We start from the raw sequence: 15,288 nt of genomic DNA on the forward strand, positions 1-15,288 counted from the left end.
CTACCTATTCAGCCGAGTAAAACTGCCAGTGTCATGGGAGGAAAATCCTGAAATCGAGTCGTATCTTGATCCTTGCCGGTTCCGTCACATTTGATTCGCGCTATTGCATGTCTAGCTGTAAGTGGTAAGCGGCAGGAATCAATATATCATATTATCAATGAAATAACCAATCAAAATTGAGTGTTAGATATGTGAAGGTTCAAAGTTGACGCATAAACCAATAGTGAGAGTCGAAATATAAGCGATCTGCATAGGAATAGCTGCGTGAGAACTTCATATGCGGACTGGAGATACGTTGTCACAGAAACTCTCCAATTCAACTCCACCTGAGCACTGGCAGAGCTTCTATGAGTAATGCGGATTGAAATTGGTAGTAAATTGAACCTTGGAACCTGAGACGAAAGAATGTCTCAAGTTGAGTTCCAAGGTTCCAGTAACTGTATCTTCGGGTCAAGCCAAGTCCCTGTAAACAAGGCTATTTGTACTACTACGAGTTATTCATAAACAGCTAGAGTGATTCTTACTTCAAGGTAGATCCCCGATAAGAGCCGGGAATTTCAGAAACAACTGAATACATCTGGGATATCTCGCATTGTGGTATATTCGTAGCAAAGAAAAGTAACAAGTATCCGACGCCCAATATCCCATAATGGGACTAGTACGTATCAAAAATCATGTTCAACAGGTACTATCATAGCAGGTCATAGATCTTTTCGCCCTTCATCTCCGCTAGATGGGGTTCGAGTCCCCGAGCTAGCCATATCCCAGCTTCCATCCTCACTTCGCCGGCGACGTCGTTCACCACGCTCCCTCATGGCGTCTCGGATCCGCGAGCTCACATCTTCGAGGGGATCTTTGGCGGTCATGGGGCTGAGTGGTTTTAGACCGTGTCCAGAACCAGGCCGGCGCGCTGCTGAGCTGCTACGGCTGCGGTTCCGACTGGGTGGTCTTGTGGAGAAGAAGCCAATGTTGGCTAGATTGTGGAACGATTCATTACGGGGTAGCGGCTCTGCGCTAGGTGAGTCATCGGCCAAATCGGCGTGATGAGCTCGAGAAATCTCTGGAGTCAATTCGGCTGTGCTCAGTTCATGGCTAACTTCGCGGAATGGATCGGTGACGATCCGAGCGGCGTCAAAGTCAGGGAAAAGCTCGGGGCCCATTGTGTTGATGGCGTCCGTTACTTGCTGAGCAAGAGAGGCGCGTTTAGCTCGGAGTTTCACCAGTGTATTGGCTGATGAAGGATTCAGGGAAAGGACGAGTGGTCGCAGGGATTTGAGAATATCCATGCCCACCTCACCAATACGGAGGGCAGCGAAAGTAATGGTGGGGAAGAGGACCATGCTAATCATAACCACCGACCACAGCGGAACCCAGTCAGGGATAAAGCCTTGAACCCGATTCCGGTAGGTCCAATAGGTGAACGCAGTGGTGTAAAATGCGTACACGGCTGGGGTAAATGCAAGCGCGATTAGAAGTTTCCAGGTAGCCATCACATCCCGACCTTGGAGCTTAACACTGGAAGCGGCCAAAGCTTCCTTGGACTTCTTGATGGAAAGGTACTTTGTTGCAACGAAAACAGGAGCGAATAGGATCAGTCCAGGCAGGGTTCCAATTGCAAGTAGAGCCAGTTTACCCAAGCGGTAGATCAAGGTAGCGACCACCTGTATGATAGAGAACTTGGCGTAGGCTACCTGGTGATCTCGGATTCCAAGGATGCGAAGCTGCTTGTTGTAGTTCACAATTGAGTTCCGAAGGTTTACAATTCGCGGATCATCTTTAAAATGCGCGTATCCCTTTACCAGACGACGGTTCAGCTCAACCACCATCGGAAGAGGAAGCTTTTTACCCTTGGTGTTGTACAAGCGACGGGCTGCTTGGATGACCTGTGATTTGTTAGAAATTATTTCGCGATCATGGAAACGAGCCCACTTACCATAAGTGTATCATAATCTGGGCTGGTGACAGTGACAGCGACAAGACTTTGATAGATGATGTCCAAGAGGGCACCGACAGATTCCCGGCGTTCACCTCTCTTGAATTGTTCTACTAGTTCCTTGGGGACTTCAATCGGATTACCAAACTCAATAACCGCACGAGAGCGGAACTTGTGGGCATGGAAATAGTTCATGCCCGTGGGCACAATTTTCAAGCCACAGTCGGGGTTGTCCGCTAGAGTACCGAGGGCCATGAGAGCCACACCAGCTAGAAGATGTTAGTGAAAAGTCCGATATTTTCAGTAATTCAATCTCAATATAAAACTCACCTTTAAGGGGAAGTAGAGTTGTACGATCATGGCTACCACCCTCTGGGAAGATACCAACACAGCCACCAGCATTCAGTCTGCCAAAGACAGCCTTGTACACAGCGGTCTGGTCCACATGCGGCGCAACCTTGAATTTAGAGCCCTTGAAATCCGAGCTCTGATCGACCGCATCTCCAGTGAACTTTCCATCCGAATCAATATCCTGTCTTCCAGTGAGCTGACCAAGGGCATCTCTGTGCTTGAATGCCTTTTTCAGGACGAGTTCCTCCGGTCCGCGGATTTCCGCAATAGCTGTACTGTGCGATGTCCCATTGATGGTTGGCAGTGCAATTGTTCCCTCTACCTCAAAGCCTGGCGCTTCAAAATTGGTTCCCACACCTCGCAACAGGGTCGGCTCGTTGACGGGATCCGGGAGATAAATAGTTCCAGTTCCAGGCCTCAGGTTATCCATAGCCCGGGCTACCGGGAGCGTTCCAATACCACGAGCGAGCAGTCCGATAAACTTGCGGCGGAAGGATTTCTCTGCGATGAGCCATGAGATCCGTCGGTGGGCTTCGCTGCGAATGACGCGCATCAGGACGAGGGAGTCAACGAACTAGTTAGAGGGACCGTTAGCTCAATGCTGCTCTGGGATTCGCCATTAGGGGATCCTTTAAACTCACCTGGTTCGCATGAGGGGCGGCGACGATGATAATAGGACCGCGACGGGGAATTTTCCATGATCCTCGCGGGTGCACCTCTCGAAAGAAGAGATCGATGAGCACGGAGAAAGACCATAGCACGAGATCATACAGCCACCCGATCAGCGGGGGAATGTACTGTTGTTTTTTGGCCATGATGCCAAAGCTATCTCGTTCTTGTGTGCCCTCAAAGGCTCAGTGAGCGAATTTAGTGACAGAAGATCCCCAACCGTGTTGACATGAACGGTTGCAGGTGAGCTGCACGAAGCTTTGACCCGCCGAGACCTGACGTCGGTCAAGCTTGCTCTTTTTTTTCACTTTAGCCCCACCAAGTAATAAACCAAGTAATAAGTGGAGATATAGGTATTTGGATGATAGTATTTACTTCAATAATGAGAATACCTAAAGAGATTAAGGTATATCAAGGGGGAAGAAGAATGAGAAAAATAAAACTTGATCAAATCCGGAAAGTTTGGGGATCCGGCTTTAGCGCCTTTTTTCCCTTTTTTTTACCCTGTTCATCCGGACCTTTCTAGAACTTGATCTTAAATCCACATTCGTGATGCAAAGATGATCATCCGTGCGCTACAGCCCAACATTCCAGATTTCTTCGGGGCTTCGGGCATGATAGAATATGTCTATCTTTTATGGCACTTGAGGTGAAGTCCCCCGCATAAGTGATTGGATCATGACGATATCTGTGGAGATCAGATCAAATGAATAGATAGTGACTATAACTCACTATAATGATTATAATTTCCTCATACCCCAGAATTCTGGGGAGATTCTGGGGCTCTCGGCTCAACGGTTTCTATCTGCACGTATATAATTGTTGGGAGATTAACTCCAGGGCTTGAACTAGTATAAGTTGGGGGATCTACGGGGATAAGGGATATGTGGTTGGAGTCACAGTACAGATAAATGAGATATGAGATATGAGATATGACTATGAGATACTCTGGATAGTAGTACATAGTCCTCAAAAATACGAGAGCTTTGATTCTACACTAAGTGCTCACCATGATCTCCGATCCCATAATGGTTCATATTATGTATCCCGATTCCCAAGTTAATATGGAAATATGGAATGTAAAGTCCAATGTTCCCCGCTTGCCCCGCAACTATCGATTTTCCCTTCCGCGACACCGACACTAACACCGCGACACGGTAAATCAAGAAGTCCCCAAGAGCTTACTGTTGGACCGTCAACCTTTCTGATATCTTCTCGATCAAGAAGTGGCATGATTGCCAAAAGCCAGAATGTCTATCAAGTACGTGCATATTAAGCTTGGCACTGCTGACATCGCTGAGATCCCCAAGGTCTTAGTGACTATAGCGATCGCAGTGAAACAAAGTCCTCTTTGATACTAGATATCTGGTATCTTATGCGAGTCAAAATCACTAACAGAACTGCAGCTGGGTGATGCTCCATGATCAGGAGGACTTTGTCCGCCTTCCTAACGAACGCCTAATCTACACCTCTCCCCCGAGAACCAGCTTCTCGTTGACACCACCATCTGGATACAAGGGACCCGAATCTCTATCGGTTCCAAGCAGCGCTGGTCATATCTATCTAACCAACCAACGTGTGAGTCCGTCCCTGTAAAAATCCTGGTGTTGTCTTTTGTCAGTAACTGACCGCGGTCACCTCCAAAATAGGTTGTCTATCTCCCTTCCCAGAAATCCCCGGCCTTCCAATCATTCTCAAGCCCATTACTCAATATCCGCGATTCTCATGTATCAGCGCCCTTTTTTGGTCCCAATGTTTGGACTGCCCTCATCCAACCGGTTTCAGGAGGAGGCATCTCCCCATCCCTTCCAGCCATACAGATAAAGGTAACCTTCAAAGAGGGCGGCGCTTTCGACTTTCACACGAATTTTGAGCGGATTAAGGAACGATTGGAACAGGCGGTGGAAAACACAGGAGAGGGTGTCCGGGGACTCCGAGGGGTGGATCTTGCTGCAGTGCATCTGGAAGAACTCCCAGCCTACGAGGGTCCAAGTAATCCCAAGCCGAGCGAGCCTGCTAGTACCAACGATGCTTTGAATGCGCCTCCAAGTAATCAACGAGCATCAGTTCTAGGCCCGGAGCCTATGGAACCTCCACCGGGATATGAGGAAGTTCAGCAACAGAGTGTGGCTAATGAATTGGAGGAGCGATTGCGACGGGCCAGTTGATTTGATTGATGCGTGGTGAAACATGGGATAGGGAAATATGGAGAGGTTATTCTTCCTTGAATGCCATACTGGCTGATGCAGTGGAATAATTTGCATGTATAATAAATGACTTGCTTCAAGATCTGAGCATGGTTTTAACACCCCCATACTAAGAGAGAGAGAGAGTCGTAATTAGAAGTGCGCTGGCGCGCCCTGATAGCGATTTTCATCAATGTTCAAGGGAGAAAAGCTCCAACACAACATAAAATAGAGATTATCATGACGAAACAAACCTGCATTATCGTTCAATTAAGAAAATCAAGAGAATCATGAATCAATACGGAATACAAGTCAATTATACAGGTAAATTGAGTCCGGCAAAGTTGTCATAGTCAGCGAGAACCACTGACCAATCACGTGTAGCACAATTATGTTCGCCGGGGCGTCCCGATTTTCCAGTCCGAGCTTGGAAAACCAACCTCAATCCATCAAAACCCCTACCTTCCAATACCTACCATCTCTAACCGGTTCCTGTCCCCCAATTGACAGTCACAATGGGTCTCGCCGACTTTTTCTCCGACGTTTACTCCTCCTTCGGTTTCACCGAGGTCGAGGCTGAGGCTCCCGCCGCCGACGTTGAGTCCTCCACCCCCCAGGACGAGCCCGCCGAGAAGACCGAGGAGTCCGAGCCCGCTGAGGAGACCCCCGCTGAGGAGTCCTCTGAGGAGTCCGCTGAAGAGCCTGCCGAGGAGGAGGAGGCCGAGGCCGAGGCTGAGGAGGAAGAGGAGGAGGAAGAAGAGGAGGAGGAGGAGGAGGAGGAGCCTGAGGACATCAAGCCTAAGCTTGAGGAGGGTGAGTAAAAGCTGCTTTACTTCCTGCTAGCAATCCGATCTACAATCTGTGTTTCGAAGTGACATTAGTGTTTTCTGAATCGCATGTTGTCAATGGGTGCTTCGCATCCGGGATTCGTGTCAGAATCACCAATTCGGACGGTCTCAATGGCATCGCAATTGTTCTTGTCTTATCTTCATACTCAATTTGAGAGTCACCACTAATTCATGCTTATACAGAGTGCGCCCACTCCGCTCAGTGCGCCCCCTACAAGCACCACTTTGACGAGTGCATCGAGCGCGTCACCCGCCAGGAGGAGGATGAGGACTTCAAGGGTCCCAAGGAGGACTGTGTTGAGGAGTGTAAGTTACACCAATTGCACGCCCAATTGATCCAATTGATCAATTTACCCATCCGTGCCTACCTGCTATGGATATCAACTTGGATAACAAAAGACCACCGCTGACCAACTCCAGTCTTCCACCTCACCCACTGTGCCACCGCCTGTGCCGCCCCCAAGCTCTGGCGCGAGCTTAAGTAAACAGATCGCAGGACTCACCTTTTGGCGCGCTGCCCTGTTTCTCATATCTGCTGCATGACTCGCAGCACGTCAAAAACAAATGCCTGTTTCTGTTTCCTGATGGCTGTCACATCCATTCTCTGACAGTCTGCCGTTCATAATCCTTGGTTTGAGCACGGGGTTTTCAGAGAGTGTTAAAAGTCTGGAGGGCTTTCTTTCTGGGTTACCCCTGTACGCATATGGTGTTTCGAGGCAGGGAGTAGGAAGGAAACCAATGGAAAAGAGAAAAAGAGTAATAGATTACCCTTCCTTTCTCTCTGCCTTGCATGTACAGATAGCTGGTCTTCCGCCTATTCGAACTGTGCTTGTGTTTTTATTTACTGGTTTTTTATAAGACGAATCTCATCTGTTCAGACGGAAGGTTTGAATGTTTGTTCCTTTTTATCTATCATGAAATGTAGTCTACAATGTAAATGGGTAGAATTGGATGTGACTGGTCTATCTGCATAAAAACCTGAGTGTCTATATCAGATGCAAGCTAGGTAATACCAGGTTCAACATGTCCATTTCGTCCTACATGCTCGGCTAAATCAGCAAGAATATCTCAATGCTCAGTGGTCGCAGAAGCCTAAAATCTACTGGCAGAACTGACAAAGACGAAAATATCAAGGGAAAGTTCATTAGGTTCCAGCCATACGGAGAGGGTATAAAGTGGTCTGGTCAGGGGATGATACCTGATAACATCAGGTCATCATCTCACCAGCATGGATATAGTAAACAACCAAAAAAGAAAAACAGACCGAAAGAAACGCTGAATAGCCGTAACAGATCAACTACGTGATCAAAAGAGTAGGAACGAGAGATCGCTGAAAGACAAAATCAAATGAGTCACTTAAACAACTTGCTCAACCACCTGATCCTTATGAGCCTCATCATACTTGAGTTTCGAGGGACTATCCTCCGCACTCCCACCAGGACGCGGAGACTCCCCTTCTCGCAACTCAACTCCTTGATCGATCTCCAATCTCCTTCTCTTCACAACCCTTCCAAACATACCAAGAGCTAATGGAAACGGCGCCGCAACCGCACAAAGCACACACGAGAAGATCAAGGCTCGATGCATATTAAGCGGAGGACTCGCATCCTTCCCATCCTTCAACGCATCCTGAATAAGAATAAAACAAGCCCCGAATAATTGACCTCCTGTCCAACACATTGTGCTCCCAATCTCCGGTGAAAACGGATACGTAATCTCCACAAGATACTCCAGTACAACGGGAAGTAACGCAAACGAAGAAGCACCGATAAGTGCCATGACGATATAAGAAGGTACGATTCCTGCAGAGCTGGTGGGCGCAAAAATCAAAGCTATGTATGAAACAACAACAATAGGAACGAGAACACGGATCGATCCGAGATAATGCTTATAGCGATCCGTTATTGGGGATATTATAGCTGCGGCGACCAAGCCGACTACTATAAGTATTGCGCCTGCGATTCCGGCTTCAGTTTCGCTGTAACCTTGTGGTTCGAGGATTTGGTTTAACAGAGAGGAAACGCTGTTGAAGAACCCAACGTAGATGGAGAAAGGAATGAAGATCAGCCAGAATTCGAGTGTTGTGAGGAGCTCGCGCGTGGCTTCGAGGAGTGGGGTGCGGGGGATGGCGGAGGAGGCGCTTGGGGGTGTTGGGGGTTTAGCGGGGAGGAAGAAAGATGGGATAGATGCGACGGTTGCCTATGAGATGAAATAGTCAGTACGGACATATTCATTTTTTGTTATTCCCCAGTTATGGCCTTGCTTTGAGAATAGTAACTCACGATAACCGCAATGTATAGAACCATATTCGGGATATCCGATGGCTTGGTTGTCCATTCTGAATCAATCAACTGGCCTAGTGCCGCACCCAGTGGATTCGCCAAACTAGCTACTGCTGTGGCGCTGGTACGTCCTTTGTCTGAAAACCAAAGGTCGCTGTATCGAGTTGGGGCGCATAAGCAGAAAGGTTGCGCAAGCCCGATCAGGATCTGGCCAAACATGGCGAGTCCAAAGATACCGCCATTGGCTCTTGTACCTGCATAACGCAGCCAGTTACCGACAAACAAGAGTGCTGCAGTGGTGACAATGGCTGGTTTTGGTCCACCTTTGTTTAATACCCAAATGACGAATCTAGGTGATTGGTTAGCTTTGTTCTGATATCTGTATCTGTATCTTCATAATATAGAAATTCAAGTCAGTACTAGGTCTCAACTTACGGACTGGCAATACAAAAAGCAAATAGGTATCCTGTGCTCATCCAGTTGATAGCACTTTCTGAAACTTGAAAATACTCCGCTGCAGTACTTGAGATAGATGAGAAAGTGAGCCACTATGACTTAGATTAGCGACTCGGGGTTCTTTGTGATCCGAATGCGGGGAAAGTAGCATATACATCCCAACTGACGACAATGTTGAGTAGCACCAATTGTGCTAGACCCCAAAATCGTCGCTTATAGACTTTGTATGGTCGCGTGACAGTTGACTCCATTTCCATTCCCGAGTCCATGGTGGGTTTGGAGGCTAGTAAGGTATATGAAGGCTGCATGATGGGAAAGACCGTTATAAAAGATAAGGTAGTATTTCACGAGTTTATCCCGTGGAACCAGTTCATCCGAGGTTGAACCCCCGAATTGGATCGCTTGAGCACCTCAATAGGAGACTCTCAGACTCCGTGGCTTTTTGGGCTTTTTCAAATTTCCCGTTAGCTTGCTTAGCTGTTATACTAGTATTGAATGTGGGGGAATAGTCGGAGTGGGAGCGGTCTCCGAAATGTGATAAAGTAGAGACAAAATCATTGCAGCTCGTCTATTTCTGATTTCTGATTTCTGATTTATTTTGATTAATTTAATCTGACAAATTAGAACCAGATCACAATCCTTCAAGGCTCGCTCATCAATCATATCACATCATTAGGCTAAGTGGATCTGGAGTACGTACACTGAGAAACTGATGGAGAACATTTTGAATATTAAAGACAAAGATAATATTTAGTTGTTACATGTATTCTCAAGGTTTCTATGAAAGAACTAAAAATAGTCTATTTGATCTATAATATTTCAACTTTTAACTTCTAATACATTTTCATCTTCATCTTCATCTTATTGATCTATCATATGATTCATATCGTATCTGATATTCTAAGTTGGCCTGAATTATAGGGCGTCTGTAGATCAACTTCTCTTCTCCCGCCATCTTTAATATTCTCATTTCAGCCTCCCTCTTTTTTTCTTTTTTAGTCTTCAGCTTCTTCTGTTCAGAGTATTCCTTTTACTCTCCACAAGTTAAGACCCTGTCAAGTGTCCACTTGGGTATCTCATTTTCCCCAGATTCAACGTTGACGTACGGCCCTATCTTTTGTGGATACTCACCATGTGTATCTGCCGCCCCTGAAATAATTATCCCGAAACAAAGCAACAAACTTAACGGTGCGCAAGGCGCCATAAGCGACCAACATGAATATCAGTCTAAGATCCAGTCAATCTTCCTATGGAGACCCACGTTATCTATCTACCGCTACCGTCTCCGATGTTCATGTGCCTTCTCCGCTGGGAAAGACCCTCGTTGATGGCTACCGTGATGCGGCCAATCCTCAGACCGAAGACCGGGCGCGGTACAATCCGGTAAGTGCAAATTCATGGATTCCAACCGCTAAATTCCATGGCTCACTCATTGTCTTTTTGTATAGCTTAACCCCGGTCGCCCCCAGAGCTCAGTCCTTGTAAATACCAATGATCCCTTCACAATGTACCTATTAGCGGAGACTGCTATCGGAGACAGCGCCAACTATGAGGTCCTTTCATTCGAGGAAGTCGAAGCTCTAAAAAAGGAGCGTGCACTTTTGGGTACCCGGATCGAAGGAACGAAACGAAAACTCGCATTGGAGACCAAACTCCGCGACGCAGCACAGTCGATCGGACGTCTATACAGCCCGCCTAGTCCACGAAGCAGCGGAGAGTACGCAAATGCAAAATCACATGGGAGAAGTCGGAGTATCTTTAGCCGAAATGGAACAGCTCAAGTCCTCGATAAAAGCGACTCCGAGCTAGCAACGAGTCAGCGAAAGTGTGAGGAGTTGGCGCAAGAGCTCTGGAAACTCGAGCGTCGGTCTCAACAGATTAGCCAGCGTTTGTTGGAACACACAGCGGGTGTCCTGCAGATGACCCATAAAGGTCTCAGGAAGACCCCAAAAACTCAAGATGCTCAGGAATCAGATGATCTTTACGACGGCCATGAATTTGATGATCGCCATCTTTACCGAACTGCAGAGCATATGGATAATTATGGCTTGAATGGAAGAATTGATATCAATCCTGCTGTTGCAGCAGCAGATCACGAGGCTATGCAGGCGACGGAAACACGACTGGAGGAGCTGAGCCAACGCATCTGTAACATGATGATTCAATCCTCCCCAGATGAATTTATCGACCCTCCGCCGCAATCGGAGGACTCGGCTGATCCCACAGCTACTGTCGAGGCTCATTTAGCCTATATCGAAAACGGCATGAATGCTCTTGCAGCTCGTCCGCCCCAGCCTCCTATCATGGGCCCTGGAACTGCACCTGAAGCTGAGGGTGCCTGGCGGCAACACTTGACCGTGATCAACAATCGGGTTCAGAGCATTGTTGATCGCTTTGGTCTGACTCGATCACCAACTTTGCCTCCACCTCCTAGCGCAACCGATGGTGAGGGTTTGGAGGCGCAGCTCGGATACCTCCAAACTGGTGTGGATGGCTTGGAAAGTCGCGTGGATGCACTGCTGGAGCAGAAGAGCATCTTGACCACACAGATCCAGCAGCAGCGTGAACTCAACTCTAAGTCCGATGCGGAGCGAGATGCTCACATCGGTGATCTGACTGAGCAGCTCGCTCACATGCGCAAGGACCTTGAGATTTCTCAGCGTGACGGCAAGGCTTCGCACGATGAATTAACCGTGATGCAGCAGCAGCTCGAAAGCATGCGCGACAATGGCTCTTCTCCGGAAGAGGCCAAGGCCGCTTTGGTGCAGGCTGAGGGCGAGGTTGCCCGTCTCCAGAGTGTGGTGGACTCTCTGCAAAACGAAGTTGATGTCCGTGCACAGGAGGCACTGGAGGCTAGTCAATACGCGGAGCAGCAGTCGGCACACATGGAATCCACTATCAGGGAGGCTCGTGAAGAGTCCGATGTTCGTGTGCAGGAAGCCGTTGCAGAGGCCGTGCAGGAGGCGATTGATCATCGTGTGCAGGTTGAGAATCAGCTGGCTGAATCTGAGGTCCAACGTGCTGAGATCGAGCGTCAACTTTCCGAGGCCGAAACTCGACATGCTGAGGTTGAGCATCAACGTGCTGAGATCGAGCGTCAACTTTCCGAGGCCGAAACTCGACATGCTGAGGTTGAGCATCAACGTGCTGAGGTCGCGCGTCAACTTTCCGAGGCCGAAACTCGACATGCTGAGGTTGAGCATCAACGTGCTGAGATCGAGCGTCAACTTTCCGAGGCCGAAACTCGACATGCTGAGGTTGAGCATCAACGTGCTGAGGTCGCGCGTCAACTTTCCGAGGCCGAAACTCGACATGCTGAGGTTGAGCATCAACGTGCTGAGGTCGCGCGTCAACTTGCCGAGGCCGAAAGTCAACTTGCTGACATTGAGAAGCATCACGCTGAGTTTGATCAGCAATTCACAGAGGCCAGGGAGAGCAGGGCGGATTTCGAGGAGCAACTCGCAGAGGCTAAGGAGCGTCAGGCTGAGGCCGAAGAGCAACTTGCTGAAGCTCAAGAGAGTCGGATTGAGGCTGAAGAACAACTTGCTCGCGTCGAGCAGCGCCAGGCTGAGACTGAGCACGAACTTGAGCACGCCGAAGAGCGTCGAGCCGAGATTGAAGATCAACTTGCTGAGGCCGAGAAACTGCTTGCCGAGGCTAAGGAGCGTCGAGATGAGGCTGAGAGCCAGCTGGCTCATGTCGAAGAGTACCGTACTGAGACTGAGAATCAAATCGCTCAAGCTGATGAGCAGCGAGCCTTGGTTGCGGAGCAGCTTGCTGAAACCGAGCAGAAATATGCCGAGTTTGAGAACCAGCTTGCACAGGCTGAAGAGCAACGTGCACAGGCAGAGCAAAATTCCGAGCGCCTGCAGAATGAAATGACTAATCTCGAAGGCGAGGTCGTACGCATTACGACTGAGCTGACGATGGTCAAGGCAGAGCTGGACGGTGCTTACGGTACCCGAGCTCAGCGAGCCGCAGAGGTCGCCCTCAATCCCGAAATCCAGGCGGAGATCGATGCTCTCAACACCCGGAACATCGAGATGGCACAAGAACTCGCTGAGCTTCGTGGCAAGCAAGGTAGCGGTGACGTTCAGAAACGCGCTGATACACTCGAACGGGAACTGCGGGAGACTCTGGATGACTATGAAGTTATGACGAAGGCCAGCATCGAGTTTGAGAAGGAGCGGGAGCGCTTCGAAGGTGTCATCGACAGTCTTCGTGACCGCTGTGAGCAGCTGGAGACCCAGCTCAGTGAAGAACGTATCAACTGGATGAATCTCAGCAGCCCGACATCGATGGGTCGTGATCCTACTTTGGAGACAACCTCGACTATGGTGCTGAAGAACGAATTTAAGAAGATGATGCGTGATACTCGAGCTGAAAATATTAAGATTCTTAAGGTGGGTTTTCTCATTTATTCTACCTGCTTTTGACATCAATACTAACACCATGAATAGGCGGAGCAAGAAGAACGTCGCAGGATTGAAGGGCTGTTGCGAGCCCTAAGAAAGGAACATGCACAGGTTACGGGCAAACCATTGCCCAGTCCTGTTGGAACCCCATTATGATTATGACTCTGTTCAACGCTCTCGGATTTGATTTGCATAAAGACTGTACATATAGATTCTCTTTTCTTTTCGTTGTATCATAATACTACATGAACATGTTGCGGCAAGCGCGATGATGCTACTGCCCATCCTTATCAATTTGCTTTGTCCTCAAGCATCACCATTGATTGTATCTAACATACAATCTGATCCCCGGCCTTGCCGGGGCGATTTTACTTTCATTATGTCGGCCCAATCTCATCAGACGAGAGCAGGGATGAATCCTTCTGCTCGCGCTCCACCCAGATACTATGCCGTACAAAAAACCTTGCAACGCAACGACTCCCTTCGGAATTCGACCGTTCCACCACGCTCACACGAGAACCCCAACTCCTCCGAGTCTGTTTACAGTGATGAAAAATCTATTTTCAATGCCATTCGAGTCACAACACCAAACGAAGGTTCTCGAAACCTGGACTATCCTTATGTCATGGGCCCTGTCATGGAGACAGGTCTAGCAACTAACATGGCAATGTTTATTCCAACTGGCTCCTCCAATGATGGCGAATCATCTACTCAGCATCGTCGATCTGGAAGAAAACTACTACGAGTTGATGGAGTCGGCAGGCAAAACCAGATGCTCTCCGAACAGAACTCACAGCGCACATCACAGTTGGGCTCAGCCCATCCGAACGATACAAATCACACATCCAGCCCTTTCCTAGAATATCAGCGCCGCAAAGCGATCTCACTTGACGCCGATGCCCATGGGCCCGTAAGCCCTCACCCTCGTCCTTCTTGGCCAGCCTCAAATATCCCAGCTGCCGTCACACCCGCCCAGCCACAGTATCCTCCGCCTGAACGTACACCAACACCACCGGGTCTTCCCTCCTTTAACACCCCAGAAGCAGTATATTGCTCAGCGCAGTTTATGATTGGACATACAGCATCGAGTCGTACGCGCGGAACACCTCCTTCCAATACCGCAAATCGCCCATCTTCGTATGGTGATGCCGTCCGAAGATTCCTAGGCCTACAGCCCGCAAGCCATACTGAGGCCATCAATAACGGTATTGTTGGAATTGGCCGAGCGCCGGATGGAACGATCGTTCAGGGTAGATTTCCCTATCGCCAAAGTGGACATGGGACGAATCAAGTACGACGTCTACAGGATCATCCGTTTCATCAGAATTGTCGTCCCATAGCCACGCTTGCAGATCAAACTACTGACCCAGAAGGTAGTCACAGCACGGGAGTCAGAGCTGGAGCTGGAGTTACAAATGAGAGGGTAACAGAAGGCGACGACACGAACAAAAATAGTGAGCAACAGGATCAACCAAAAAGAAAGTCCCGTCATCTGGGCCTCTCATTACTGGGACGGCCACTCTCATCTCGAATCGAAGAGCTACGGAATAGAGCCATTACACCAGGTCCAAGAGCAAACACCAGCCCGATTCCAGACCAGATCTCCCCGCTTCAACTACCACAACCGGTATACAATTTTACTCAGAACGGGAACCCTCCAGGTGACGAGGTCCTGAAAGCTGGATCATATGCACTCTCTGATATTCTTTCCTGGCTCCCCTTGCAATGTTATCTTTGTTGTTGTTTTTGTGGATCTCAACTCGGTGAAGTTGGTGAAAGCGTCAGTCCTGAAAGCGCAGATGCTCTTGAAACTGTTGATTCTCGGGAGACGTATGCCACAGCTCGGAGCCGGAATTCTGGTCCAGATGATAGAGATGGAAATAATGGTGCTCGTCCTTCAAGTTGTTTGAATTCATGAATTCGGGATATGGGTTTCTTGTGATTATTGTGATACCCTTCTTTAAGTTTGTACTCTAGGGCAGCTATTCTTATGATATGTGATTGAACAGTTTAAATTGGACTCGAATCCGGGTCTCTATTTAACAACAATAAGTTCCCTCTTTGATACTCCAGATGTCTATCCACCACTGACAGCGAGATCAGTGCTTTACCTATTAATCATCCCACCTGGTACAGACCAAAATGCCA

At 48.5% G+C, this 15,288-nt stretch overlaps 6 protein-coding genes across 6 annotated transcripts; 4 read left to right on the top strand and 2 right to left on the bottom strand.

Annotated features, from left to right (window-relative positions):
* Positions 1–701: 701 nt before the first annotated feature.
* Positions 702–3,099, bottom strand: N7483_004566 (putative glycerol-3-phosphate acyltransferase Sct1; the record flags this gene model as incomplete). The annotated part of the gene is made up of 4 exons (XM_057088003.1): positions 702–1,883; positions 1,934–2,202; positions 2,264–2,858; positions 2,926–3,099. 4 exons carry the CDS (start codon positions 3,097–3,099, stop codon positions 702–704), a joined length of 2,220 nt encoding a protein of 739 aa, XP_056947832.1.
* A 1,104-nt stretch (positions 3,100–4,203) lies between these two features.
* Positions 4,204–5,121, top strand: N7483_004567 (GRAM domain-containing protein; the record flags this gene model as incomplete). Its single annotated transcript, XM_057088004.1, has 3 exons — positions 4,204–4,214; positions 4,360–4,531; positions 4,603–5,121. 3 exons carry the CDS (start codon positions 4,204–4,206, stop codon positions 5,119–5,121), a joined length of 702 nt encoding a protein of 233 aa, XP_056947833.1.
* A 533-nt stretch (positions 5,122–5,654) lies between these two features.
* N7483_004568 (cytochrome b-c1 complex subunit 6 family protein) lies at positions 5,655–6,472 on the top strand (the record flags this gene model as incomplete). The annotated part of the gene is made up of 3 exons (XM_057088005.1): positions 5,655–5,952; positions 6,171–6,293; positions 6,408–6,472. The coding sequence occupies 3 exons, from the start codon at positions 5,655–5,657 to the stop codon at positions 6,470–6,472; spliced, it is 486 nt and encodes a 161-aa protein (XP_056947834.1).
* An 871-nt stretch (positions 6,473–7,343) lies between these two features.
* On the bottom strand, positions 7,344–9,033 carry N7483_004569 (putative cell surface receptor/MFS transporter (FLVCR); the record flags this gene model as incomplete). The annotated part of the gene is made up of 4 exons (XM_057088006.1): positions 7,344–8,186; positions 8,270–8,618; positions 8,705–8,817; positions 8,881–9,033. The coding sequence occupies 4 exons, from the start codon at positions 9,031–9,033 to the stop codon at positions 7,344–7,346; spliced, it is 1,458 nt and encodes a 485-aa protein (XP_056947835.1).
* Positions 9,034–9,940: 907 nt separating this feature from the next.
* N7483_004570 (involucrin repeat protein) lies at positions 9,941–13,296 on the top strand (the record flags this gene model as incomplete). The annotated part of the gene is made up of 3 exons (XM_057088007.1): positions 9,941–10,108; positions 10,174–13,128; positions 13,186–13,296. The coding sequence occupies 3 exons, from the start codon at positions 9,941–9,943 to the stop codon at positions 13,294–13,296; spliced, it is 3,234 nt and encodes a 1,077-aa protein (XP_056947836.1).
* Positions 13,297–13,519: 223 nt separating this feature from the next.
* Positions 13,520–15,058, top strand: N7483_004571 (uncharacterized protein; the record flags this gene model as incomplete). The annotated part of the gene is made up of 1 exon (XM_057088008.1): positions 13,520–15,058. One exon carries the CDS (start codon positions 13,520–13,522, stop codon positions 15,056–15,058), a length of 1,539 nt encoding a protein of 512 aa, XP_056947837.1.
* Positions 15,059–15,288: the final 230 nt, after the last annotated feature.

Source organism: Penicillium malachiteum, assembly GCF_028827825.1.
Source record: "Penicillium malachiteum strain IBT 17515 chromosome Unknown utg000002l:1.0-8849297.0:1.0-8852440.0, whole genome shotgun sequence".
NCBI classification, from domain to species: Eukaryota; Fungi; Ascomycota; class Eurotiomycetes; order Eurotiales; family Aspergillaceae; genus Penicillium; species Penicillium malachiteum.